Source organism: Photinus pyralis, unplaced genomic scaffold (genome assembly GCF_008802855.1).
Source record: "Photinus pyralis isolate 1611_PpyrPB1 unplaced genomic scaffold, Ppyr1.3 Ppyr1.4_LG8, whole genome shotgun sequence".
Taxonomy (NCBI): domain Eukaryota; kingdom Metazoa; phylum Arthropoda; class Insecta; order Coleoptera; family Lampyridae; genus Photinus; species Photinus pyralis.
In genome coordinates, this window is record NW_022170819.1 from 19,753,214 (window position 1) to 19,780,198 (window position 26,985).

Here is a 26,985-nt window from a genome sequence, read left to right on the forward strand (position 1 = left end):
ACACATATTGATTTGATTTAAACGTCCTGATCTGAACATTGCGCACAGGTGGCCCATTAAAAATGGCAAGCAGCTATACCTACACCTTTTTTTATAATAATAGGGACGAAAGGAAGATACCGGACATTAGTTTCATTCGGTAACTACTCGGGAGCGAAACATACACTTTAAAATAGAGACACAGGACACATAGGTATTCTTCCCAATCATGTAAAAGGAGAGGTGGAGGGTGTCTTAAGGAGTCGTAAAAATGTTTACTGAATTGTCAAAAATTTGGCGTGGATGACTCATAAATATTTCAATCGCATACCTGCAATATTAATTAATGGTTATTCATATCCGATAGATGGCGCATAAGCTTTTACTAGATACTAATCACTAATGGAACAGTACCTACATTTTTTAGCGCATTTTTGAAAAAAATAGGCTATTATATTCGTTATGGCTGGCAGGCCGGCTGTCCGCGAGAGATCTCCACAACTCCAATAGCTAGAGAATTCAAATTTTCACTAAAAGCTTTCTGCTATAGTGTAGATGTGCAGGCACTAGTCTATTTTGAGTTAGATTACTTGTGAGATCGATAATTGAAGAAAATAATTTCGATTTGTGTTTCGGAGGTGCTATAATTTTACCGTTAGATAGCGCTACCAGTATAAAAACTTTAAAGTCACTAAATATAGAAAGTACCGCAATCCATTGGGCTCGTGTGTTAGAGAGAGAACGCATGATTTTTGCCCAAAAATGGCGGAAGTTACCAGATTCTAGTAACTTTAATGTTAGGGATTGTTCCACCTGTTTGGAGATATCTGTATATATTTTTATAAAACATGACAGTACTATGAAGTTAGGTTATAAAAAATGACAGCTATTCAGATTTTATTTGTCAATTTTTTTAAGTTGGCAGCAAATTTGCCCAAAAATGGCGGATGATTGCGGTACTTTCTATATCTAGTGACTTTAAAAAACTTATTATTTACTTTATGATTTGTTTAACAAAATGAAGACTCAATTGAAATTAAATAAAATTAATTATTTAACGCAGCCACAATTACTCGTGAGATCTATAATTTTAAACTTCGCTAATAATATACTGACCTGCATTACCAAAAATGCGCTTTAATCATGCATATGCTGATTTACAACTTGTTGTAATTATTTACTATTTCTTTGAGGTTCACTGTAATTGTCAATTCAAATCGGAATTATGCATGACGAATTATCATTGATCCATTAATTTAGTTCCGTTAGATGTGCATGTCAAATTATATTTTTGCTTGTTACCTTGCAGTACTTTTTGATCGGCACGTTTAAGAGCAGTTGTGTGCGTCTTTAAAAATACGTATAAGTATTGTGTCTAATGTTTCGCCGGATTTTTGTGTGATCTCGAGTTAGTTTTGGATCGAGGTACATTTTTCTCTCATGTGGAGGCTATAAATTGAATTCTTAGCGGATGCATACCAACCATCTTGTTATCTCGTTTTATCTTTTTAGTATTTTGCAATTTGAAGATTGAGCCGCAAACATTGCCGTATCTGTTTCCTAAAAAACCCTCTTATTAATCAGAGGTATGTTACAATTTGGGCCTTGAATGGGCCCGATATGTGTTTCTTTTTCTTTTCTTGGAACCAACCTTCCGTGTTTGAGGTTGTAGTGGTTTATAGATCCAAATAGTTCAGGAAGAGTGGAAGAAGGAGGAAATTTTCGGCCTCTCCTTCTTGGAACGAATGTTCTCTGGAACCGAGTCTTCGTAATGAGTTTATCGGGATGCACAAGTTCGGGTGGCAGTATTTTATCTTTTCATTTTTATTTTATTGTATTGCCTTTATGTTATAGTAGATGGAGTGTTAGCTACTGCTTTTACGCCGTGATTATTTCTGAGAGCAGCGAATTTTCGCGATGAATGCTTTTATTCTCAAGGTTATCTTTCCTATTACACTTATAAAGCAGATACGTGCCCTCGAAATGCATTTCAAACAAATTTCAAAATTGTGGTACTGATCACTTTGCTTTATTTACCTATCTGTCTATCTGCCTGTCAGCTGTTAAACTGCTACGCACACATAGCGTCATACGAAAGCTTATTATGCTAGGAGGGGAATGAACTTGACTTGTTATTTTAAAAGGTTAACGGGTATTTACTACAACGAACCGAACTTCCATTTCACCCAACCACTTGGCAAACTTCCTACTATATTCCAATGGTAGGACTAACGCTTAGTGCAAGAAAAGTTCTTATGCATAACATAAAGAACAGAATTATTAGAACCTCAAGTGACAGCAGGGCTGCCCTTCTGGCACTTGGGCACTGTAAAATTACCTCTAGGTTGGTTTCCGAATGTCACCCATGTACTAGAGCAAGAGTATCTGTTAGAATGTATAGATAGTAGTCGGCTGAGAGTAATTGTCAATTAATAAATAAAATAGAAAGTTATCATTTGATTGAATAGTTTGTATTCATCTTCCACATTAAAACAAGAGGTTATGGGCTATCTCAGCACATTGTGAAGTGGTTGTTTTTTGGTGCAGTTTGAAGAAAAACGTTTGTGAGCCGAAACTTAGAAATTTGAATTACATTACACATCAATCAAATGGCAGATGAGGAAAAATTTGTGTTCCGACAATTTGATGGACGAGAATTTAGCAATTGGCATTTCCGGCTACAAGTAGCGCTAGAGGACAAAGGAATTGAAAAATGGTTGGAAACAGATGCAGCCAAAGCTGTAACAGAACCTGATATCCGTGAAAATAATGTGGAAATTGCGAAAATCATTAAGGAAGATCGCGCATGTCGTTTACAAATAACTCGTCGTGTTGCGGATTCGCATTTAGAGTATTTGAAGGAACGGAAAACAGCATTTGCAATGATACAGTCGCTTCGTACAACGTTTGAAAGAACAAGTATAGCAACAGAAATAAGTGTAAGAAAGCGAATGTTACTGCTACGTTGTGAAGATTCAAGTAATCTAACTGAACATTTCCTCAACTTCGACAAATTAGTGCATACACATCTAATCGGTTCAAGGCACAATGCGAAGCATCTGGCATTCAATTACAGTATTCGATTTCGTATACACCGCAACTATATGGTGTCGCGGAACGAATGAATCGAACGTTGATAGAGAGGGTAAGGTCCATGCTCGAAGATGGACATATGGAACGCATATTTTGGGGTGAAGCTGTATATTGTGCAACTTTTGTGATGAATCGTAGTATAACTCGAGCGATTCAGTCGGTTGCAACACCATACGAGCTTTGGATGGGGAAGAAAACAGACATTTCAAAATTCCGTGTTTTTGGTTCGCCTGCATATGTACATATTCCTGATCAACTTCGTAAAAAGCTGGATGCAAAATCAACCAAGATGGTGATGGTTGGTTATGGAGTTAATGGGTATCGACTTTGGGATTCTTCAAAGAATCGAATTGTTGTAAAACGTGATGTAATATTCGATGAATCAAAACGCAATGAATCATCGAACATATTTTACGAGTCAGATCAAGCGAAGAGTGGTGTTGACGAGGCGGAGATTGACGATGTTGGAGATAAAACAAAGTGTAAAGGAAAGGATAGTATTGATTCAGGCGGAGTAATAGATGTTGGACGAATTGATACTGAATTTGATAATCAAGAATTATATTCCGGCAATGAATTAGCACGTTCAAAGCGAAAGCGTCAACCATCAAGTAAATTCGGTAGCTGGGTCGACAGTTCGACAATTGAATTAAGATACGATGATGAGCATGAAAATTATCTATCCACATGTTCATTTAATACGGACGAATGCTTCTCTGCATTTGCACTAAATGCAATAGCATTCATTGATGATGTTCCCATGAAATTTGGAGACATTGCAAAACGAAATGATTCTGATCAATGGATGAAAGCGGTCAATGAAGAAATGAATTCTTTAAAAAGAAATGAAACTTGGTCCCTTGTTGAACGACCATCCAACCGTGCTGTCATTACTTGTAAATGGATATTCTCAAGGAAGCGGAATGCTGCAGGAGAATTGGAAACGTACAAAGCAAGGTTGGTCGCTCGTGGGTTCACGCAACGAGAGGGGTTTGACTTCAATGAGACCTATTCACCGGTGGCGAAAATCACGACTGTACGTCTTTTGCTGGCGCTTGCGGTTGAGCGAGATTTGGAAATACACCAAATGGACGTGAAGACTGCTTTTCTTAATGGCAAGCTTGAAGAGGACATTTATATGGAGCAACCCGATGGCTTTGTCCAAGGCAAATTGGTGTGCAAATTGAATAAGTCTCTCTACGGACTTAAACAAGCGTCAAGAGTTTGGAATGAGCGTTTTCACACATTTGTTGTAAGAATTGGTTTCTTACGTTCGCAATATGATCAATGTTTGTACTTGATGGGCAGTGGGGCAAGTATGATCTTACTTTTATTGTATGTGGACGATTTAATTTTGCTTGGAAAGAATTTGGATAAGATTTTGATTGTTAAGCGTTTGATTGCAGCCGAATTTGAGATGCGAGATATGGGTGAAATAAAAACCTTCCTTGGCATCAATATCCAAAGAAACCGTGATGCTGGGACATTATATTTAAGCAAATATCTCGAAGACGTTCTACGTAGATTCAACATGAATAATTGCAATCCGGTTGCCACACCAATGGAGAATCAAACCAAGAAGATCACACGCAGTGAATCAGAATTCACGAAGAAACCTTATCGTGAACTGATTGGTTGTCTTATGTACATAGCTTATGCAACAAGACCTGATTTGTGTGCCGCTGTTGGTTACTTCAGCAAATTCCAGTCATGTGCGACTGATGAACATTGGATTGGTGCAAAACGAATATTAAGATATGTCAAAAGTTCTCTTGATTTGCGATTATTATACAACTGCCATTATAAATCACCAGTATTGGAGGGATTTGCCGATGCTGATTATGATAGTGAATCAAATGAGCGAAAATCGATTTCAGGAAATATAATCAAAGTGTTTGGTTCAACAGTTGGATGGACAGCACGAAAGCAAACGTCCATTGCTTTATAACTACGGAGTCAGAGTACATTTCTTTGGCGATTGCTGCTGCTGAAATTATCTGGTACCGTGGTATATTATGTGAAATTGGTATATCTCTGGATGGACCAACGATTATTCATGAAGACAATCAAGGAGCTATAAAAATCGTTTTAGGTGAAAAGGTTTCACAACGAACAAAACATATTGATATAAAATATCATTTCATTCGTGATTGCATTGAGAAACAAATCATCAATCTTCGTTATATTAAAATGCAAGAGCAACAGGCCGACATAATGACAAAGGGGTTGTCAAAGAATGTATTCCAGTACATATGCAAGAAAATTGGACTTGTAAATTGATCTGGATATTATTTTTTTTATAGTTATTGTTCTGTTGATTAGATGTAAAGTAAGCGATTCAAATATTTAGGATTAAAATTGAATCGTGGCGGAGTGTTAGAATGTATAGATAGTAGTCGGCTGAGAGTAATTGTCAATTAATAAATAAAATAGAAAGTTATCATTTGGTTGAATTAGTTTGTATTCATCTTCCACATTAAAACAAGAGTATCAAGCAGCAACACCCTTGAGCTCGTATGGATTCATATGGCATTCTGGAACAGAACGTAAAGACAAAGCCGATGAGTTAGCCCGACTAGTCCCAAACCCGGTTTTTTATGATTCATAGTCGGCTCTAATCCAATCGGAACTAATCTGCGAGAAAATAAAGCGCGTAAAGATAAGAAGCGAGTGTTCAAGCGGATAAGAGTCGAACCACTACAGTGTTGCCGGTTCTCAAAACCATCGTGCCGGTGAATGAGGGACGATGTTTCTACAGCTATACCTTAAAAAAGAGAGTTAACGCTTCGGTCTCGTTACGGTCGTTTCATCACTGGAGCTCGGCGAATGTGTAGGCAGCTTGTAACGAGGTTTTGAATTGAATTGGAACCACAACTTTTAAAATTTTGATCGCAAAAAATTTAATGTGGCCTTCGAAACTCAGCAGATTCGTTACTTGGGTGAAAACAATTGTATTAGTAACCTAGGCACCCGATTTGTGATAGCAATACCCAAAGACGGTAGTATAGATACTATAGTTATTATTGTAGATTATATAGTTTGAAAGATATAAAACAGGAAAATGGATACGTAACTTAAATCTACCTAAATATTGTAGTAATACATAAACAGTACCATAAATAAAATAATATGTGATATATATTAAAGTAAATAAATAAATATTTTCATGGCCTATCTATTCTACATAATATGTAGTGTAACAATATCACCAGTGGCAGCGTAACAGCTGGAAATTATACAACTTAATCTATATAACTTTACTATACCTCCTCAAAAAAAAAATTAACGGGTAATTACTAGTAACATAAATTTCGTATTGTCGTCTTGGTCAAGTCAGTCGGTAGGGGTAGTTAGTTTGTCTAAGAAAATCACAAGTGTAACAGCCATAATGATTCATTAGAACCCTGAGAAAAACATTCAAACACACACCCACACATGTCGAAGGGGTCGGTCAGTTCAGTCAGTAAAAAAATAAATGACTAGGAAACACACTATGATTCAAAAAATTTTTAAGTCACGCTTACACTAATTTGATTATTAATCTTAATATCCTACAGAACAATAAACCATAGCTTTACGTATACGTATAATGTTAATGTCATGTCTTAAGTTGCGTCAGTAGGAGTCTACAAGGGAGGAAAACTCAACTTCTATGGGATGCGGTATTTCATTAGCACATAGCGTACTTGTATTGATGCGCATGATTTCAAGCAAAGGTACGGCGGGCTGTACGTCCCCAATCTCGTCGTACGTTCGCCATTCGTGCGCTCTGAAATCACAGTAAAAACGCGTGCACCAAAACAAAAACGCGAAAGCTCACCTGACCTCGCTGGGGGCAATATCCACCTGCAGCAGGGAAGGATTACCACTTCCAGAGTCGTAGTCTTCCAGTTCAATTTCTCCCTCCCTTTGCTGAACCGATATGTAAATGGGACGTTTCATGTCTTCTGCTGAGGTAATTTTCTGACCGCGAATCGATGATATTTTTATAAATTTTTTGTCGTCAAGAGATTTGGTCGAGTTTAAAGGCGCGTGGTGGTAAATAGGCCTTGCGTACGATTGCTCGTTTAAGACTGGGTAATATACGACCTCTGTAGGCTCGTAGTTCGGTCTGTGAGGTTTGTTGTAGGTCGGGTTGTTGTAAGTGTCTTCTTCTTGTAAGTATAAGTACGAGGGTATGGTCACGGGTCGGGTCGTCGTAAATTTATTCGCGTAAATGTTGTAGGTGTAGGGTTTAGGTGAAGTCGCGAAGGGGAGCTTTTCGTATAGCGTCTCTTTAGGTGGTTGGTATAACGGTCGCGGAGGTCCAAAGTCGGGTTTTTTGGTCGCGTAAGGTTGGTAATTGTAGCCGGGTCTTGTGTCAAACTTGTTGGTCGATTGTATGTCGAAGTGAAATCGGTCGTGTCCTCCTCCTGATATTTTTTCCGGGTATGGTTTTCGTATGTTGTCTTCGTCGGGCGGTGAGATTTGTATGTTAATGTTAAAGCTGTAAGATGAAGGTCGGTTTTTGGGGTAGTTCTGTGGTGGGTCAGTTGCCGAAGCCGGAAAACCTAGTAGGTATCCGTCGACGTTAGGAGTTTGTTGTACCGTTGGTCGTTGTTGTGAGAAAGTAGGCCGTTTTGAAGAAATGTGTGTCGGTTTTTGGTCATTTGCAATTATAGGTTTGGAACTGATTACCGTCAGTGGTTGTCCGTATTGGTTCTTCTTGTTTAAATGTACGATGGTCGTGGTCACGTTTTTCAGTTTAATTTTTAATGGTTCGTACCGTATGTTATTGTTGGTGAAGGTCGGTTTTGTTGTCGTCTTCGTCTTTTTACGTTTTGTTGATTTGCGGCTTTCGATGTCATGTAAGTCGAAGTCGTAGTCGACCCCTTCTCTTAAAAAGGTATCGACGTCTTCTCGGGGTTTTTCTGCCCAAGCGCTTAAATCAAAGTTATTAACGGAAGGATCGTTACACGAAACCCTCGAGTTGTGGGAATGGTCGACCGAAAGAAACACGAAGGGTTGTATGGTCTCAATTTCGTCTAATGTCTTACAAAGCACGTGTGCAAGGGTTGTTTGTCGTATTTGTTGCAGTTGCGCCGGCGTAAAGGCCGACTCGAAGTCGCCGTTTTCGTACCAAAACCGATCGCCCTTGCGAAGGTTTGAGAATTGCTGGGCGATAATGCAAGCAAAGGTCGGTCCTACTATGCCTCCACGCACCGGTCTCTCAGCCAATCCGCCCGAAAACAAGTCAATGTCGTCAAAATGTTTATAAAGTGATTTGAAACGATTGATTGTACTTTTTGACATTACTTTCTCAAAATCCGTCCAGGTTTTAAGCGAAATTAAACCGCATGGTTTCCGCCACGACGTATACGACGGTAATCCGTGGTCTCTGCCCCTTTGAATGTTAACAGCTGCTAAATCTATACCAAATCGCCCCCCGTTTGATTGGAAAAGGTGATTGGTTAATTCGGATGTGATAAATTCGTCACGTTTCTGGATCGGTTGATTGCTCAATCCTAGCAGAAGACGATCGACCGATCCCAAACTCCAAATGTTCTCAACGTTAACTTGCTCGTTGTGCAACGTAACATCTAAAAACGTAAGCTTCCGACAAGCATTTACAATACGACAGACTTACTGTTCCGGATTATGCGATGTCTCTTATCAGTGCGAACAAAAGATTTCTGCACTAAACTGTGCCCGAAACGGAATGCGGCCGTGGAAAAAGAGTTGGCAATCGTAGGATTTGTTTTTGAGCGATACCCCTTGTAATAACCTTTCGGTTCCAGTTCCAAACCAAACAATTCGATAACTTCTTTGCCAAGTAATATTGGCAAGAACTCTCGATATGTGATGTGCTGGACAAAAGCTCCAATAATCTTCCTAGCTTCTTGGAACACCTTTTCGTCGCTCCAGTGTGGATTTAAGCTGACCAGCTTCTCTGCCAAACGATTGTGGTATCTCAGCCATGCCGTGTGTAAAGCAACCAAGGCAGGTTGGTCGCCTGCCCTTAAATCCCCACTTCGAAAGCAATCTGTAGTAATCGCCCCAAGCCTGCATAATTCACCCCTCGGTGGATCGGGTGGTTGTAGAGGGCCTTGATTGCGTGACCGTCCGTAACGAAGCTGACCTGTTCAAGATCATATGCACAAGGTGCCAGAAATTTACGAGTTACCTCTTTCAAATGTGCGAAGCAAATCGGAAACATCAGGGTCACTCCCGTATACTGTAGACGCATCGATGTACGATGTGACCTGGTTTATTTGTTCCCGCCATCCCAAATCGCAATCAATCCTTGACGTCGGGGCGCTCCTAACGAATTCCATGCATCGTATTCCGAATTGGCTGAGAAACCAATCGTCGCCGGAGACGCGTATTGGTAAACATTCCGGATGCTAAAACATTTATTAATAATAATTGAAATGGTCAATAGTAAGAGTACCGTTAATTCAGGTGGCAACGTCCCAACACCTCCATTTTCACAGCAACGTGGTACCGATCTATTAAACATACGCGCTTGGGCCGATGATGTAAGGTCATGATCCAGAAATTGTCCCCACTGCATGAACATTAATGTAATCGCATCCACTTCCTGATGAACATCGCGATGGACTAAGGAGCTTATGTCACGCGCCGATGGAAGAGGGCCACCAAGAACGGATTGGCGAACCGTTTGGATATCTACTAACTACATGTAACACTGACAACACTTACTGCACTTACCATCATCGTAGTGCGGCGGTAAAAACCTTTGCATGGGTAGAACTGCGCCACCCCGCCATGGATGGCGAAAGTTATTGCAGGTGCCATCAGCAGCTCGATAACGTTCGAATCCTTTGGGACATCTTGGAAAGCCTCTCAAAGGACACTCGTCCAGGAGCCTCTTCGAGCGTATACTTTGCACATACGGCACTTCTCGCGAGAGACTGTCGGCGTACCTGAAGGAACTCCTCATTATATTCAACTAAAAGTGACCCCCACCCGAACTGGTGCATAGAAACTAAATTAATTGCGCCAATTTATTATTGCGGGCCGTTTACTGTGGACTTTCTTTTTACTATTTACGTTATTAAATTTCTACAATTCTTCAAAATTAATATTTAAAATTTGACGAAAGCTTTCGACTGTAACAAGGAGGTCGCATCTGAAACGAACTGAAACCAAAGCATTTACTTCTTATATCATTTACTTACAGTTGCGACAATTTGCTTCGTGCTTCTAGGGCGGCGTAACCGTAGCGGGCCAAATGCAGTGTTTTTTCGCTAGGATTCCTGAATGAAGCCAATAAGTATGCTGGATGATTTTGATCCAAATATAATCCTAAAATTTATCACTTTAACCCACAGTTATCTGGAAGTATAGGTACCTTTCTTGTAAAACTCCGGCTCCTTCAAGAGGTAAAGATCGCGCATTTGTTGTAGGCCGTACTCGACGGCATCCTCGATTTGTTTTTGAATACGGTCCAGAAGTCTTGAGTCATTGGTCTGTCGTAAGTCGTACGTGTTGTTAGTTATTTGGTCATCTAGTTTATATGCGGGGTGTACCTCCGCATTGTATAAGTCTCGATACGAAATTACACTAACAATTAGTCGCGCCGTAAGAGCTAATTGCGTGCAATATTGTGCTCTGAAACAAATGAGTGCAATTAGCGATGCCGCAAGAAGCCTCACTTTCTCGTGTTGTAATCCGAAACGCACCTCATCATGATGTTGTGCAAGCACCCTTATTCGTCGAAGATACTTTGCGAGAACGTGCATGTATACTAAGTGCAAAATGTAAAATCGCCTTTGCAATGAACAGTTACACGATTTCATCCTGTATAGCCTCCGGTTGCGAACTTTTAATTTTTTTGTCGAACGAGAATCGTCCAATCTCTTAATTACTACAAACAGATCCTGTTAGATTTCGCATGATTCTCGCTTTTTCCGCGCGCCGTTTAAACAAACAAAAAAGCGCAAATGAGAAAATAATAACAAAATTTAAAGGCTCCAGGATGTTTTTAAAAGTACAGTTACCCGCGCACGGCATAAATTACCCACCTTACTTTTTATATCCGCAATTAACTACACTTACACAAACTCAAATTGCGTATAGATGCACCTGGACATTAAGAAAGTAGGATATCTATCGAGTGAAAATTTTCTTCTCCAAAAGATCGCGTAAATACAAAACTTTCACCTATCATTTGCCAATGTCAAGGTTTGAACGTACGCTAATTTGCATCCTAGAACTAAAGAGAAATCCAGATTCCATTCGCCTTATCTGTAGTTAAAAAAATGTATAATGAAAATGAGGTGAGCACCTACAAACTAGGGAGGGCCAAAACTGTATCATGTTTTTATTTCCAAAATTTATAAAGTTTAGCAAATTGTTCTGCGAAGACAGAAGAATAGTTATTTATATAAAAGTCAGGAAAATGATATATTACTGACGAGGAAATATTAGGGGCCGAGTACTTTTTAATGTCCGAGTCAAGTAATGTCATTTTACTGACGAGTTTTGTACTAAATTTTACCCGAACTCATATTTTAGTATAAAATTTCAATTTTCATATGGAACTTTTGATTGATGTTAACCTGTCAGTGATCATAGGGGTCATTATAGACATATTTACCAATATGAGAAGTGCGGGCGGAAAAGTGACAGGTGCCGCCGGTAAAATGACAGATAAAGTTTTACGGCCTCTGTCATGGGAGCTAAAATGATGGAATGAAAATGGTAGGCCAGTAAATGAACGTGGAATACGGCGATACTGTGTAATTTTCCACCGAATCGCATGAAAATTTGGATTTAGGTTCTACCATTGAATAAAAACACTATAAAGAAGCCTAACGCTTATGGAAGAAAGCGCGACATATCCCCTTGTACCCGCATTGGTTGGGACCCCGAACTCTCTTTGAGGTAAATAGGGGGAAAGCAAATTTTCATTCTTCTCAGTTCAAGAATCGACACTATCGACAGTGTTCCCATTATATTCTCAGTTCAATCTCTGTCGTGCTTTATTTCCACGGGGTTATGCTTCTTATAGTGTTTTTATTCAATGGTTCTACTTACCCTCCACTTCAAGTTTAACTTGAGCCCAGGGTTGATTTTTATTTTTTAGGGGAAAAAACTACCCCTATTAGAAAAAATCGTATAGCTAATTGTAAATTAAAGCGGGAAATTGATTTAAATCATCTTTTAAAGGAGTGAATAAATATCAATTAACATTAAACAACATAACTTAAGATTTTACCCCTAAATCTTACCTCTAAAACAGTTATAATTAAAACAATGTCATAGAATACTTTGACCTCCACTGATTTGCATGGAAATTTGGATTTAGGTTATTCTTACCCTCCACTTCAAAATTGGACTTGTGCCGTTGGTTGCTGTTTATTTTTTAGGGGTGAAAACAATACATAAATAAAGTAAACTGTAAACCGGTAACGCTTAATTACAATTGGGGTGCTAATTAGGGGGCGATTTCCTCGATTTTTTTACCAAAAAAAAGGACCAACCTTATTTTGAGCATAACTCACTTAGTTTTGATGTAGGAACTTTTCTTATAAAAACAACAAGAGAGGTTTTTTCAACACTTTAAAAAATATTCATAAGTTACATATACATAATATACAATACTTACTTTTGGAGTTATTTGCGAAAAACCGTCTGAAAAACGTGTTTTTTTTGTCTTCACTCGCAAATAACTCGAATACTAATGACTTAGTGAAAAAACTCTATAGAACAAAAGTTGCTTATAAAATTACTCAATTTCCGGACTTATTTTGAACGTATCTTTTTTCCACTCCGAGAAGGGGTGGCATTCACCCCCCAAGTAAAAGCAACCCTGGGCTCAAGTTCACCTTTGAAGTGGAGGAATCTAAATCCAAACACAATTCCCGATTTCACATGTTGATATTGTATGTTTAATCTTCAATATACATTCGAAATTGGTTAATTGGGTTAATTTCAATATTGTAAACAACTATAATTTTTAACTGCGCACGTTCTGTGGATTTAATATCTCAGACTTTAGCTCGTGCGGTAAATCTATAGAGCAATAGAAACTTTCACGTCAATTAATTGACAAGATTTACTTGCAGTAGGAATTTTTGGAAACTGTGAGAGACTGCCACTTATCCAGTACATACAGCATGGAAAAATCAAATGGAACAAATTCATTATTCCTGTTACTGTACCGTGTCTTATTTTGGTTGAGACTGCCTTATATCTTTAGTGAAACTTTGAATGCCACAATAACAAAATCAATCTAGCTACGTTTGTTCATAAGATACAAGATGAAAACCAAAAGTGCAACATCCTTGTATATCTTAACGTCAATTTTTGCATTCTTTGTCATGATTACAGTGACGTGTCACAACTTAAAGGTATACTTTTTTGTATAATCATGTATTATATTGTATCATATTTTTGAAAATGTTGAAATGGCATTCTTCTACTATCAGCGTTTTTTATTGATTGATCCTAGTTGCCATGGATACAATAAACAAAACAAAATATCCATGAATCCATGGTTTACTTTTTAAAAACCGTAAAAAATAAGGTTTTTATTTTTGGTTCACAAAAATATAGGTTGTGATACATCGATGTAATCAGGAAGAATAATGCAAAAAATGGACGTTAAGATATTCAGGGAAAAGCATTTTAAAAAATACCAATTTTGCGTCAAATCAGAAACGGCGGCGCAAACATTTTTTATAAACATATCTACAATAATCAGTTTTTAAATGGGTAGTAAGATATGATAACATCCCAAAAAGTCAAACTTTTGATTCTCACCCTCTATCTCGGAAACAAGCGTACCGAGATTGATTCTGTTTGCGGCATTAAAAGTTTCACATAAAAGTGGCATAAGTCGCTAAGACCGCAAGTCTCTATCTTTAAAAACAGCTGAAATACACTGCAGTCTCAACCAAAATGGGTCACACTGTACAAATTTATAGAGATTCCCGAACACGTCAAATTTAAATTTAAAATTGACATTCTTTAACGTGATGAGATGATCTCTACCTTCAACCCCCTTCCTGTGACAGTTACTACCCCCAATTTTTTAAATGGGAGGTATAGGCTTGTTATTGTATATCTCTTGCAAGGTCTCTTCATTCTCTATCCAAAAATGTTACTGTTTTCAAATTTATTGCAAATATTACGACTAGGTCGGTCACGCCTGATATGTTTAATAATGCTAGGAGACGTTCGTGGTGAGCATTTTGAACATTTGCCTCAGTGGTATTAATTTTTTTTAATTTCTATTATAAATAATTAAGTATTACCTACATATTAGTGTAATGTAGCCAATGTCGATAATCAGATGTTTTTATTTTTGCAATAAATTTGAAAATAATAACAATTTTGGATAGAGAATTAAGAGACCTTTCAAACGATATATCTCATGCCCATTTCAATTTAAAAATTTTGGTTTTGCAACACTCACTCGAAAAGGGTTAAAGATAGGGATCGCATCTTTTCATTGAGGAATGTCAATTTATAATTTAAGTTTGAAGTGTTCCAGGATTTTGAATAAATATGTACAGGGTGTAGTTTAAATATGCGGCTCACCATTGGGATCTCCGTAGTGTTGAGTGTAGGTTAATTGAAGACAAAGTTACCTCTTTTTGGTTGTTTGAAATTTTTGATAAATCTTTGAAAATAACTGAGGTATCGTCGAAAAACTGAAAATGTCGTTCCCTAGCTCAAACGGTCAGAGATGGACGGCTCTTGTTAGCACCTTCTATGGGCACTTTTTTCCGAGAAACCTGTTATCAGAATTTTCATAACATTCTAGATGTAGAAGCTTTCTTATTTTTTATTGAAGCCATTTTGGATTTTTACGAAATGAGGCGGACAAAAAAAAATTCATTTGAATCCATCGTTATCATAGCCATGCTGATTCAGTAAAATCTAGTTTCTCGTGGAAGTTTTGTTAAAAAACTTCTTATTTTGAAATGTTTCTTGTAAATTTAAGTAAAAGTATACAGTGTGACACTTCATTATTTTTCTTTTTTTTGCTCCAATATGGCGCCCATAAGAAATAAGAAAGTAATAAGTCTATAGCCTTTAGATCTATTGTGCTATGGACATTCTAACAGATACAAATTCTCCGAAAAACGTGCCCATAGCTAGGGAAGCAAGGGAAAGTGAAAACCAAATTTGACATTTTCAGTTTTTCGGTTGTTTTAAATGATTTTTCAAAAATTTCAAATGTGTTTTTTAGTCACAAAAAGGAGAAAATTGTCACCCCTAAGAAGAAAATCATCCAGCTATTTCTGTCGTTAATCCCAAATTTTCTGAAGGTACTCTTCTATCGCTATCGATTTTCAATGAATTACACACACTTGGAGAAAGCCAATGAATTCACAATTAGTTTTCAACGCAATGGCTCAGCTTTCATTTTATAAACAGATTAATTTTTTACAAATTTAGCAACCACGAATTTGCTGAGAAAAGTCTTCTATCTCTGTCGCCATTTTTTAAAGAGATTTTCAATTACTAACACACTTGAGAATGTCAATGAAATTACTGTTTTAGCGAAATGGCTCAGCACTAATTTGAGTAACAAATTAATTTCTTACAAATTCGGCAACTCTGAATGTGGCGAGGAAAATCTTCTATCTCTGTCACAAATCGTTGCTTTGCGATTTTCAATGAATTTGCTGAGAAAAGTCTTGTATCTTTGTCACAAATTATTGATCGGCGATGTTTAATGAATGACGCACACTTGGAGAATGACCATGAAATCAGCGATTCAGTGAGATGGCTCAGTATTCATTTGAGAAACAGATTAATTTTTTACAAAATCAGCAACCCCGGATTTGCTGAGGAAAGTCTTCTATCTCTGTCACAAATTATTGCTCCGCGATTTTCAATGAATGTCAAACACTTGGAGAATGCGAATGAAATTAATATTTCAGCAAAATGTCTCAGCAAAAATGTGAGAAGCAGATTCATTTTTTAAAGTTCAGCAATACGGAATTTGTTGGGAAAAGTGTTCTCTGCCACAAATTATTGATCAGAGATTTTCAATAAATGACAGACTTGGAAAATACCAATGATATCAGTAATTATGGCTCAGCATTCATCTGAGAAACAGATTCATTTTTTACAAATTCACCAACATCGAACTTGCTGAGGAAAGTCTCCTATCTCTGTCACAAATTATTGATCATCGATTTTCAATTAATGACACATTTGAAGAATGCCAATGAAATCAGTGATTCAGTGAGATGGCTCAACGTTCATTTGAGAAACAGATTCATCTTTTACAAATTCACCAATCCCCAATTTGCCGAGGACAGTCTTCTATCTCTGTCACAAATTATTGATCGGCAATTTTCAATGAATGATACACATATTTCGAGAATAACAATGAAATCAATGATTCAGTGAGGTGCCTCAGTATTTATTTGAGAAACAGATCCTTTTTTTACAAAATCAACAACCCCGAATTTGCTTCTATCTCTGTCACAAGTTATTGATCAGCGATTTCCAATGAATGACAAACATTTGAAGAATGTCATTGAAAGTGAGATCAGTATTCATTTGAGAAACAGATTCATTTTTTACAAATTCAGCAACCCCAAATTTTCTTAGGAAAGTCTTCTATCTCTATCACAAATTACTGCTCCGCGATTTTCAATGAATGTCACACTTGGAGAAGTTGAATGAAATTACTATTTCAGCAAAATGTCTCACCAATAATTTGAGAAACAAATTCATTTTTAAACATTACTGAACACTGAATTTGCTGAGGAAAGTGATCTATCTCTGCCACAAATTATTGATATTGATTTTCAATAAATGACACACTAGGAAAATACCAATGATATCAGTGATTCAGTGAGATGGCTCAGCGTTCATTTGAGAAACAGATTCATTTTTTACAAATTCAGCAACACCGAACTTGCTGTGGAAAGTCTCATATCTCTGTCACAAATTATTGATCATCGATTTCCAATTAATGACACATTTTAGAGAATGCCAATGAAATCAGTGATTCACTGAAATGGCTCAACGTTCATTTGAGAAACAAATTCATTTTTTTACCAATTTAACAACCCCAATTTGCCGAGGAAGGTCTTCTGTTCCTGTCACAAGTTATTGATCGGCGATTTTCAATGAATGACACACACTTGGAGAATGTCAATGAAATCAGTGATTCAGTGAGGTGCTTCAGTATTTATTTGAGAAACAGATCCATTTATTTACAAAAACACCTGAATTTGCTCCTATCTCTGTCACAAGTTATTGATCAGCGATGACACACACATTTGGGGGATGCCAATGAAATCAATGATTCAGTGAGATGGCTCAGCATTCATTTAAGAAGCAGGCTGATTTCTTTATAAATTCAGCAACCCCCTATATGCCAAGGAAAGTCTGCTATCCTTTCACAAATTTTTAGTAAGCGGTCCATTAATAAGACACACTTGGAGAAGACTAATGAAATTAGTATTTCAGTGAGATGGTTCGGCATTCAGTTTAAAAATAGATTAATTTTTTTCAAATTCAGCAACCCCGAATTTGCTGCGGAACGTTTTTTATCTCTGTCACAAATTATTACTCGGCGATTTTCAATGACTTTGAGAACGCCAATGAAATTAGCGTTTCAGCGAAATAGCTCAGTGTTAATTTGAGAAACAGATTAATTTTTTATAGATTCAGCAACCCCGAATTTGCTGAGGAAAGTCTTCTATCTCTGTCACCAATTTTTTAAGCGATTTTCAATGTCTAACACACACTTGGAGAATGCCAATGAAATTACTGTTTCAGTGTTATATCGCAGCAATCATTGAAGAAACAGATCAATTTCTTAGTAGACCAAGGTAACCAAACAAAATGGTCGTGCCAAAAGTCGTACTGCGCATACGTCAATTTTCTTATTTGTGGGTGCAATTTAGTCGAAATTCTTATAGTAGGATGCGTAAGTAAATAAAGTAAAAGTGCAAAAAATTGTATTGCGCCAAAGCCCAAAGCTGAAGACCAAATACCACATTCTTGACGGTATTTGTGGGGAATATACTGAATTTTTACCAAGCTAACTGACTCAAAATGAGACTATTAATATATCGTGCTTTGTTGAAGGGAATCAAATTTCTTTTCGCTTTTTTGCATTTTAGAGTATTTCAAAGAGACTTAAAACAACCCTAACTACATGCTCACAACCAAGCAAAAGAAAAAAATCGACAAAATAATAATAAACGGTCATTGCTAATAAAAATGCGGTGACAGACCTATGTAGTTGTTATACAAAACTATAAAGGGATATTTTAACGTAGCCACGAGTGAATTAAGTTTCACGAAATGGTTAGTTTCCTTTTATTTTATAGCAGAAGCCTGAGAAATCACTATAGCACTTCTGAAAATTCCGTAGGTACTTAATTTAGACGTCCAAAATAGCAAACCTACATTCTCTCGTCGTTTCCATAGAAACAATATTGTATTCTGTTCGGAACTTCATTTTATTTCGTGCTCCGCGTCACATTGACATAATATGACATAATGCACAATTTGTTTCATTTTCTCTACCCTTGCCGTTAAAGGGATCAATCATCCTTACCGTTAAACAGACACTTAGTCTACTCGTTCAAACCGATTAAAATGTCAATTTACACCTGCTATAAAATAAGTGATTTTATTGACAAATATATAGCATTGTGGATACGCTCCATGTAAATTTTTTTAGTTTAGCGAATTTATCTCATGATAAATGATCTGTAAAAATGTGGACAAAATTTAAATGTTGCTAAACAGGTACTTTTTTTTAAAATTTGAAAACCCTACATTTTAGAGGAAAATTAAAATTTTGGACTTTTTACACAGAATAACTTTTCCCCAACTTGCGACATACTGTATAAATAAGAACAATTAAAATATTTTTAATGATGTTACTACGACGTTTGCGAAAGGATTTTTGAAAAAAAATTGTAAAACGAGAAAATTTTTAATTTTGGTCCCCTAGAAGAATTATTGTTTTTCTCCATCAAAATCTGAGAGAGCTCAAATTATATAAATACAAATTCAAGCTGTGAACGGAAATACATTTTTGGGAGCGCGATGGACGATGAATGATTTCCAACATATTTTCAATTAAGAATTTCGAAATTTTGAAAGATTTTGGGCAACGTATGGATAGACAGTTCGCTATCAAGTTCTATTCATAGCAATAAGCAGTTATAAACAAATGAAGATTGCAAAAATCTCACCTCTCATATTCGTTTATTTTCGCGCGCCACCCTTTCGTCGTGCTTAAGGCGAGCGATTGCGTGTACAGATCCAAAAAGTACCTTGGCGGTGACCTGCACGCTTTTTCCTCCGCTGGTTTTATTCCTGTCGGTGATGGTACCTTGAAGTGGCCCAGGGTAGGTGTTGTTATTGGCGTCTCTTAACGTATACGATTTGCAGCGATCTGACATTTTTTCTCAACAAAATCTGCAATGCGCTAAAACAAGAAAATTGGAGCATTTCGACAATTATTTTCGATGTACCTTTAAACGTTGCACAAAGCCATTTTTGATAATGTCATTAGAGCAGGAGGCGATTTTTGTAAGGCACCAGTGTTCCACCGACACACTGACTGACTGACTTGGCAAAGTAGGCGAGGTGCACTACAGACGTACCTCCGATGCACTCTCTCCGTTCATTAGGGGGGACCAGGTGAGAGGTCGTTTATATGCTCATTACATTTACATATGACGATAATAAAAATCTTCAGTTTTCTCTTTCTACATGCAAATTTTCGTGGTGTTATTTCATTCGAAATAAGATCATTTGTTTCCGGTTCGAACAGGGTAAAATATTCAAAATGAAGTTAACCTATTAACCCAATTTATTATTTATTTAAAGGTTTTAGCAAATGAAAGTGTGACAATTATTAAGTTGCGCGCTTTCATTTGACGGCGCGAGATATAGAGAGAAAGCCCTAATCGTCTAATATTTTGTACCCGTTTCCAATTTCTGCCCCCGTTAAGTAATTTAGGAAAATACTAAAATTATATAAAACTTAGATTGTTGAAAGCGTGACTGTAATTTCATCTCAATTGTATCTATTATCTAATGTAATTCTTTTGCAATTTCGCAACACGGTTATATTACCTACCTGCCAAACAAGCCACAAACATTATTTTTACGTAACCCGAAGAAGAGCAATTTGTTGCAAATGTATATCAAATAAAACTATGTACCTATGCAAAATGAAATTGAAAGAATAAAGAGATTGGAATTGCGTTGCGGGTGACCAAACCAGGGCACCAGGTCTCTCGGCACTGGGTCATTCGAGTCCACTTCTGTATCGCATCTTGCTTTCTATTAGATGTATGTAATATTAAGAAATTTTACACTATTCAACCAAGCAGAAATATTATAACTGTTGATTTAATACCTTTCTGTTTTTTGTTTATTTTTTATAAATTGTCACACATTTTTGGCAACTGTAACGGTAAACCGTCTGCGCGCGTTCTTCTTAATTAAAACCCTAAGTACCTACAATATGTGAAAGATAAAAGGTTAACGAAATAAAAAATACCACTGATCCACATTGGTGAAAGTTGCTTTCAGATCACTCCTTGCAGAGCAATTAAAGTAGATTTGATTCAGAAATTTGTTGAGAAATTGTCTTAAAACGCTGTAAAATTTAAAAACAGGAGCGGCAAATTCACTTTCTAAAGTTTTATTAAATTATAACAAAGAACTCGCTTTTAATTTGATTATAAATGCGCGTGTTTAAATTGCGTATCTTCCGTACAATAATATTTAACAACTGTTCTCTGAGTAATTAGCTTTCACTTCTTCCTTATTATTGTTATTGTTGTCCATTTAGGTGAAAATCACCACGAACAGCGACCAAAAATTTAGTATATAATATCTCCAGTGTCCTTTCGTCTTTTACCGATGTACGTTACCAATGGAGCATTAATGGGTTCCTCCCCAATACATGCGTTAATAATAACCCATAGGACCGATACGCAAACAACGCACATCAAAAGTACAAACCAAAGGAGCTGCTGGGGCTTACGGGAGAAGTACTTTTCTTGCCTTGGGGTCGCAATTTGGGCTACTGGTTTGTCGATATTTGGATTTAAATTATTAACAGATTCATTCGCCTTCTCCACTTGGGTTCGCACTAGCTTCACTACACCGTGTCTGTGCCGGTAGATGTCGCGAAGATGATAGTTAACCAAATTGTTGGAATCATTATTCTCACGTTCGTCGTTATAAGTATCATTGTCACATTCTAAAGACATCGACAGATCTGCTGTAGTAATTTGTCAGCAAAAATTTTGACACGCTGTCTATGTGTATTGTTTTTGCTACAGTGACTTTATAGAGACCGTGGCGACAACAGGGTATCTCGTTTTTGATTGGGCGTTGGTTCCGGTCGCCATGTTGGAGCTAAATTCCAAACTGGCCAATAGAAAGCCTCCAAAACGACGCGGCTTCACGTTACTAGTTTACACTTTGCTTCTTGTATTTGCTTTATTTTACGTTTTCCGTCTCCAGTTTTATATAAACTCGATTTTTAAAGACGCATGTGTAGCCGAGGATATAGCTTGGATTTACGATATTATAAAGTATGTAATTGGTAATTCGTTTAAAGTAGATGTAAAATTGTGCCTAATCTTACTACTGGTAATTGACATAAAAATTTTTTCAGAAGCCCTAAATACCTAACGAGTTTAGATAGAAAACTGGTTAGAGAAACATCTTATCCGAAATTTTGCAGCAAATTCAATTATGGTTATGGATAACGCAATTGTTATCATAAATACGCTTGAATTGGTTTAATGTTTAGCATTGATGATTGCTGAAGCACAAGGAATATTGATCTCTTGTACTCCGTGGACTAAATCAACGTGTTTTGTCTTCCATTTAAGGGACTAAAGGCAGTGGTTTTCCCGTAGGTTGTTCTGCAAAGCTTTAAATAATCATTTCTGCGCCGTTTGTTTTAAACGAGAATCTTTACTTAAATAAAACTGACATTTTTATTATTTATTCTACGGTCACAATTTGACATGACAAAGTACGAGTATATTGATCCTACAATAAAATTTTTAAAAAGACTAGTTCATCTTTTTCGAAATTCGCCTAAGTAGGAGTCGCCCTACCGTATAGTCCTCGGTAAGAATTTTTTACGCGGAAGTAGTGAAATTTGTGCAATTCTACACCTATGTAAACAAATACAGCAAATATCCGCTTGAACACCCATGTGTTCTTATAACCTCTGAAGAAGTGCGTCGACTTTAATACTGTTGAAGACATGATTAAGTGTACTGTGCTACCTCCTCAAAACCAGTATCTCCCTGTATTATCCTTAAGATGTTTGTTTTCTGTCGAACCTGTTGCGAGGTAAAGGAACTGCGAGTGTGTACTCACGTCGCTGATGAACTGAGAAAAGCTCTTAAATTGGGATATCCCATCATCGATATTCATGAAGTGTGGTCTTATGACATAATAGGACAAGGAAACTAAGAGTGGTGGTCTCTTTACAGGATATGTCGATAATTTCTTGAAAACAAAACAAGAGTGCAGCTACCTTACTGAGTATTTCGAACGAGAGTTTCGATTACACAAAAAGCAACGCTTCGAAGATGGATACGATACTCTTCCTTACGGATATGTTCCGTAATTTAGTTTGTAGATATCTGTATAGGGGTGTAATGTATACAGTGTTACATATAAGTATGCAACTTGATGAGTTATGGAACAAAATTGTCGAGCAGTTTTTAAGAATCACTTTTCAAACAAAAGTTATACTCATTTGAAGATTGATCCTACGGGTATCAAATGAAATAAACGAACTTTGTCCTTATTCGTAAATTATTCTCCCGATCTACTTTAATAAATTGAAAAATCTCCTATACAGTATACATATGTATACGAAAATACGAACTTGTCCACTGATATCTTTGAACTAGAGGAATGCTGAGGTTGCTGAAACGTAAGGACGAACTACATATCCAATTGGCAACATAGGTTGGGGTTTTTGCATTTCCCTTAAAGAAAGAAACTGCACATACCAAAAAATGCCGACCTTACCCTAGGCGAATTTTCCGCTACAAAGGAACCTCTGGATAGGTACTATTTATAACTAATACAGTCGAAAATGGTATTATCAGGAAACTGTACTCTGATAATTTATCAATTAAAAATTTCAATAAACAAATTAAGGTTTCCATTTTATCTCTGATAAGACTTAACCTAGAGGAAGGTTAATTTCTTCTTGAATGAGTTTACTTTATTAACGAGCTCCTAGCGAGTTTATAATTTTGCGGTGTCTATCCGTCTGGCCGTCCGTACGTCAGGACGATATCTCAAAAACGAATGGACAGATTACGATTAAATTTTACAGGTGGATTCTTTATCAAATTTGTAATAAGGAAGGCCCTTTTGACACTTCCGTTAGTTATGAACCGAATTGCATGAAATTCAAAATGAGCATAGCTTTAGCCATATAATACCTTAGTGTAAAGAATGGATTACACTAAGGTAATACCTACCAAGTCATACCAGGAGCCCGTTTGCTACGCCTATTTGTTTAATTTATTTGTTGTAGCAAGATCAGAGTTTTAATTAATGAACCCACTTCTATTTAAACACAATCTTGGTTTACAAATGAGTGCAAAAGTTAAAAAAAATTAATATTAGTTAAGAGTAACTTTGACTTAATTTTTCTAATTCCATATACTCAAAAATGAACCAAATTGAGTAGGGAGGTTGATCGAAATAAGCTTTTATGAGTCAAAAGGCATTTAAAATGTCAAATTTATCCCTACGAGAGTCATAAGGTAAGTTTGAATAAATTTGTTCGATTCAGCTAATCGGCAAAACCCATATTTTCATAATTAAAGGAATCACTGAGCGCCGACGTCGTATACAATATTATAACCTTCCTTTCTTACCAAAATTCGACTACACCAAAATTTCTCGGGAAAACAATTTTTCTTATTAATTTGGGTGCGTAGAATCCAAATCAATTCGTACTTTTTCGATCAGACTTCTCAATCAAAAGTTATAGACTAGAAACCAATTTCGAAAAAAAAATTCACAGGGCTGTAACTTTTGAACTAGTAGCACAATCTTGGAACTGTTTGAGATTATGGATTCTACAGGCCACATTCTATAAGAAAATTTTTTTCCGGCTCGATCTGAGACAATTTTTTTTTCGGGGCTCAAAAAAAGGCAGTGTATAACCTTCCTTTTTTACCAAAAATCGACTGCACCAAAATTTCTCGGGAAAACACTTTTTCTTATTAATTGTGGTGCGTAGAATCCAAAACAATTCGTACTTTTTCGATCAGACTTCTCAATCAAAAGTTATAGACTAGAAACCAATTTCGAAGAAAAATTCAAAGGGCTGTAACTTTTGAACTAGTAGCCCAATCTTGGAACTGTTTGAAATTATGGATTCTACAGGCCACATTCTATAAGAAAATTTTTTTTCCTGGTCGATCTGAGACAATTTTTTTTTCGGGGCTCAAAAAAAGGCAGTGTATAACCTTCCTTTTTTACCAAAAATCGACTACACCAAAATTTCTCGGGAAACACTTTTTCTTATTAATTTTGGTGCGTAGAATCCAAAACAATTCGTACTTTTTCGATCAGACTTCTCAATCAAAAGTTGTAGACTAGAAACCAATTTCGAAAAAAAATTCAAAGGGCTGTAACTTTTGAACTAGTAGCCCAATATTGGAACTGTTTGAGATTATGGATTCTACAAGCCACGTTCTAAGTACCCAGTCCGCCCCTGAATATAAATTGTTTTTTAACAATAGGCGTTACGAAATTCGACCGCAAAATACCAGTAAATTATGGTTAGAGCAATTTCACGTGAAGTTAAGAAATCCACTATACAAGTTAAGTGCTCATTCAAATTGTACTACATTGAAACTCGTTACCCTTGATATAGAGTATGATTTTTGAAGTGCGTGAAGATAACTGCTGATAATATTGCAGATTGAAAACACCTAGGTACTTCGAAACTGAGATACTTACGTAGTTATTGCAGCACGCCAATCTCCAAAAATGAGAAGATTGACAGAATTATTTGGGAAATGTAGATATATGCAATATCTAGCGGTTACGTCAGGTATGTCTTAAAGAATTTTTACATTTGTAAACAACATTTTTTAGCCGCAATGGCGGGCATTTGTTCGTATATGATAGGGTCCTGGGGTTCGCCGTCTATTCCAAAATTAACCTCGTCGGATTCGCCGATTGGTGTCACATTAAGTAGTGTAAGTAATGGACGCATAAGGAAATTGGGTTTGAATTGACTCAGTAATTAGGAGGAAGTCTCTTGGGTAGCTTCGTCGCCTTTGCTTGGCTTCGCCCTAGGAGCACTAACTTCATCGATACCACTCAAAATAATCGGCCCCAAATGGTCCCTTCTAAGCGCTTCACTGCCGATAGCTGGATGTTGGCTTGGAATAGCGTTTTCGAAATCGGCGGTGGTTTTAATAGTGCTCCGTTTCCTGTCGGGAGTGTGCGATGGTATCATTGTAACGGTAAGCCTTCTCTTAACTAAATACTTAAATGCGGAAGACTTTCAGGTGGGGCCACTTTACATTGGAGAAGTCGCCGACAAAGATATTAGGGGGAAATTAATCACATTTTTCCCCATTTTTTCTGGGTTGGGAAATTTGATTGTGTTAGCAGTAGGTCCGTTTGTGGAGTATAAAACTTTAAATTTCATTTGCGCGACTGTTCCAATTTTATTTGCCACCATATTTGTTTTTCTACCAGACTCTCCATACTTTCTTCTAAGATCTGGAAGAGGTGCAGAAAGCAAACGTTCCTTACGAAGACTATTAAGCAACGATGTGGACGATACGACAATCGATGAACGATTGAAAGAAATTGAAGCAACGATTCGGTCTGAAGGTACCCATAAGTTCAATGTTATCCATATGTTTTCCAAGAAGCATTTTCGGTTTGCCATCTTTATATCGTTAAGTAAGACTTGTTGCTTGAATGTTAATCATGGCTAATACCTCTTTTTAGATACAAGATTAATACTGGCCTTTGGGGGAATGACAGTACTAAAATCATACCTGCAAACAATAATTGGAGGAACAGCAAGCAGTATTTCTCCCGAAATTTCGAGTTTAATATTTGCTATTGCTCAGCAACCACCTGGTAATTGACCCGCGCTGTGTTTGCGTTACTGACCATTGCATTGCAGTTATTTTAACAGCGTTCTTGGTTGATAGGGTGGGTAGGAAGATACTTTTGACAATATCAACCCTGGGATGCGCTCTTATGCTTGGACTAGAAGGAATTTATTTCTACTTGCAAAGGGTTGCGGAAATAGACCTTAGCGCTGTGTCTTGGTTGCCGACTGCATGCCTTGTAATTTATTCCTTCATGCAGCCGATAGGAATTGGTGCGATGCCGAGTATTATAGTAGGGGAAATATTTGCAGATGAAATTAAGAGTGCTGCTGCTGGCATTCCGACCACATTTAGTGGTAGCTGCCACTTTTTACTAGCAATATTTTTTTTGCCAATATCCGAGGCGTGGGGGATGCATGTTATGTTTTGGGTATTTAGTGTATTTTGCTTTTACGGTGCCATTTTTGCTATGTTTGTGCTTCCTGAAACGAAAGGAAAGTCATTTTTAGAAATACAGGAAACGCTTTCCAAGAGCAGATGTTGTTGATTAACCGCAGCTTCTGATCAGACATTTAAAGAGTTTGTTTCGCATGTAATAAAGAACCAATTACAATTCTCATGTACGTGATCTCTTCATTTAAAGCGGGTTTCTAGAGGAACTGAAAATTGTGGAAGTTTGAAGGACACGGGAAGTTATTAAAACTATTTCAAAGTGATATAATGATTGAGAGAAGTGCACTGGTTTAAAAGAGAATGTTCAATATTATTAATGTGATATTAAAAAATAAAACATCTACGTTACCTACACAATCTTTTT

General features: G+C 36.9%; 2 protein-coding genes across 2 annotated transcripts; one reads left to right on the forward strand and one right to left on the reverse strand.

Moving 5' to 3' along the window:
- Positions 1–6,132: 6,132 nt before the first annotated feature.
- Positions 6,133–19,440, reverse strand: LOC116179162 (chorion peroxidase-like). Its single transcript, XM_031498876.1, has 9 exons — positions 19,266–19,440; positions 10,427–10,686; positions 10,254–10,380; positions 9,784–10,007; positions 9,503–9,741; positions 9,236–9,455; positions 8,699–9,190; positions 6,893–8,651; positions 6,133–6,841 (listed from the first exon to the last, which is right to left on the reverse strand). Exons 2-9 carry the CDS (start codon positions 10,470–10,472, stop codon positions 6,688–6,690), a joined length of 3,261 nt encoding a protein of 1,086 aa, XP_031354736.1. The 5' UTR covers positions 10,473–10,686; positions 19,266–19,440; the 3' UTR covers positions 6,133–6,687.
- Positions 19,441–24,915: 5,475 nt separating this feature from the next.
- LOC116178708 (facilitated trehalose transporter Tret1-like) lies at positions 24,916–26,791 on the forward strand. Its single transcript, XM_031498286.1, has 7 exons — positions 24,916–24,965; positions 25,012–25,144; positions 25,189–25,292; positions 25,344–25,562; positions 25,608–26,010; positions 26,059–26,193; positions 26,240–26,791. Exons 2-7 carry the CDS (start codon positions 25,081–25,083, stop codon positions 26,713–26,715), a joined length of 1,401 nt encoding a protein of 466 aa, XP_031354146.1. The 5' UTR covers positions 24,916–24,965; positions 25,012–25,080; the 3' UTR covers positions 26,716–26,791.
- Positions 26,792–26,985: the final 194 nt, after the last annotated feature.

What these genes read in the sequence shown, in the direction of transcription:
- LOC116179162 (XM_031498876.1), bottom strand. Translation starts at nt 10,472, where the DNA reads ATGCGCGATCTTTACCTCTTGAAGGAGCCGGAGTTTTACAAGAAAG. An exon ending in GCCGGAGTTTTACAAGAAAG is followed by an intron (nt 10,381 to 10,426) that starts GTACCTATACTT and finishes GATAAATTTTAG; the next exon opens with GATTATATTTGGATCAAAAT. An exon ending in GCTTCGCACATTTGAAAGAG is followed by an intron (nt 9,191 to 9,235) that starts GTAACTCGTAAA and finishes GATCTTGAACAG; the next exon opens with GTCAGCTTCGTTACGGACGG.
- LOC116178708 (XM_031498286.1), top strand. Translation starts at nt 25,081, where the DNA reads ATGAGAAGATTGACAGAATTATTTGGGAAATGTAGATATATGCAATAT. An exon ending in GCGATGGTATCATTGTAACG is followed by an intron (nt 25,563 to 25,607) that starts GTAAGCCTTCTC and finishes GAAGACTTTCAG; the next exon opens with GTGGGGCCACTTTACATTGG. An exon ending in TGCCATCTTTATATCGTTAA is followed by an intron (nt 26,011 to 26,058) that starts GTAAGACTTGTT and finishes ACCTCTTTTTAG; the next exon opens with ATACAAGATTAATACTGGCC.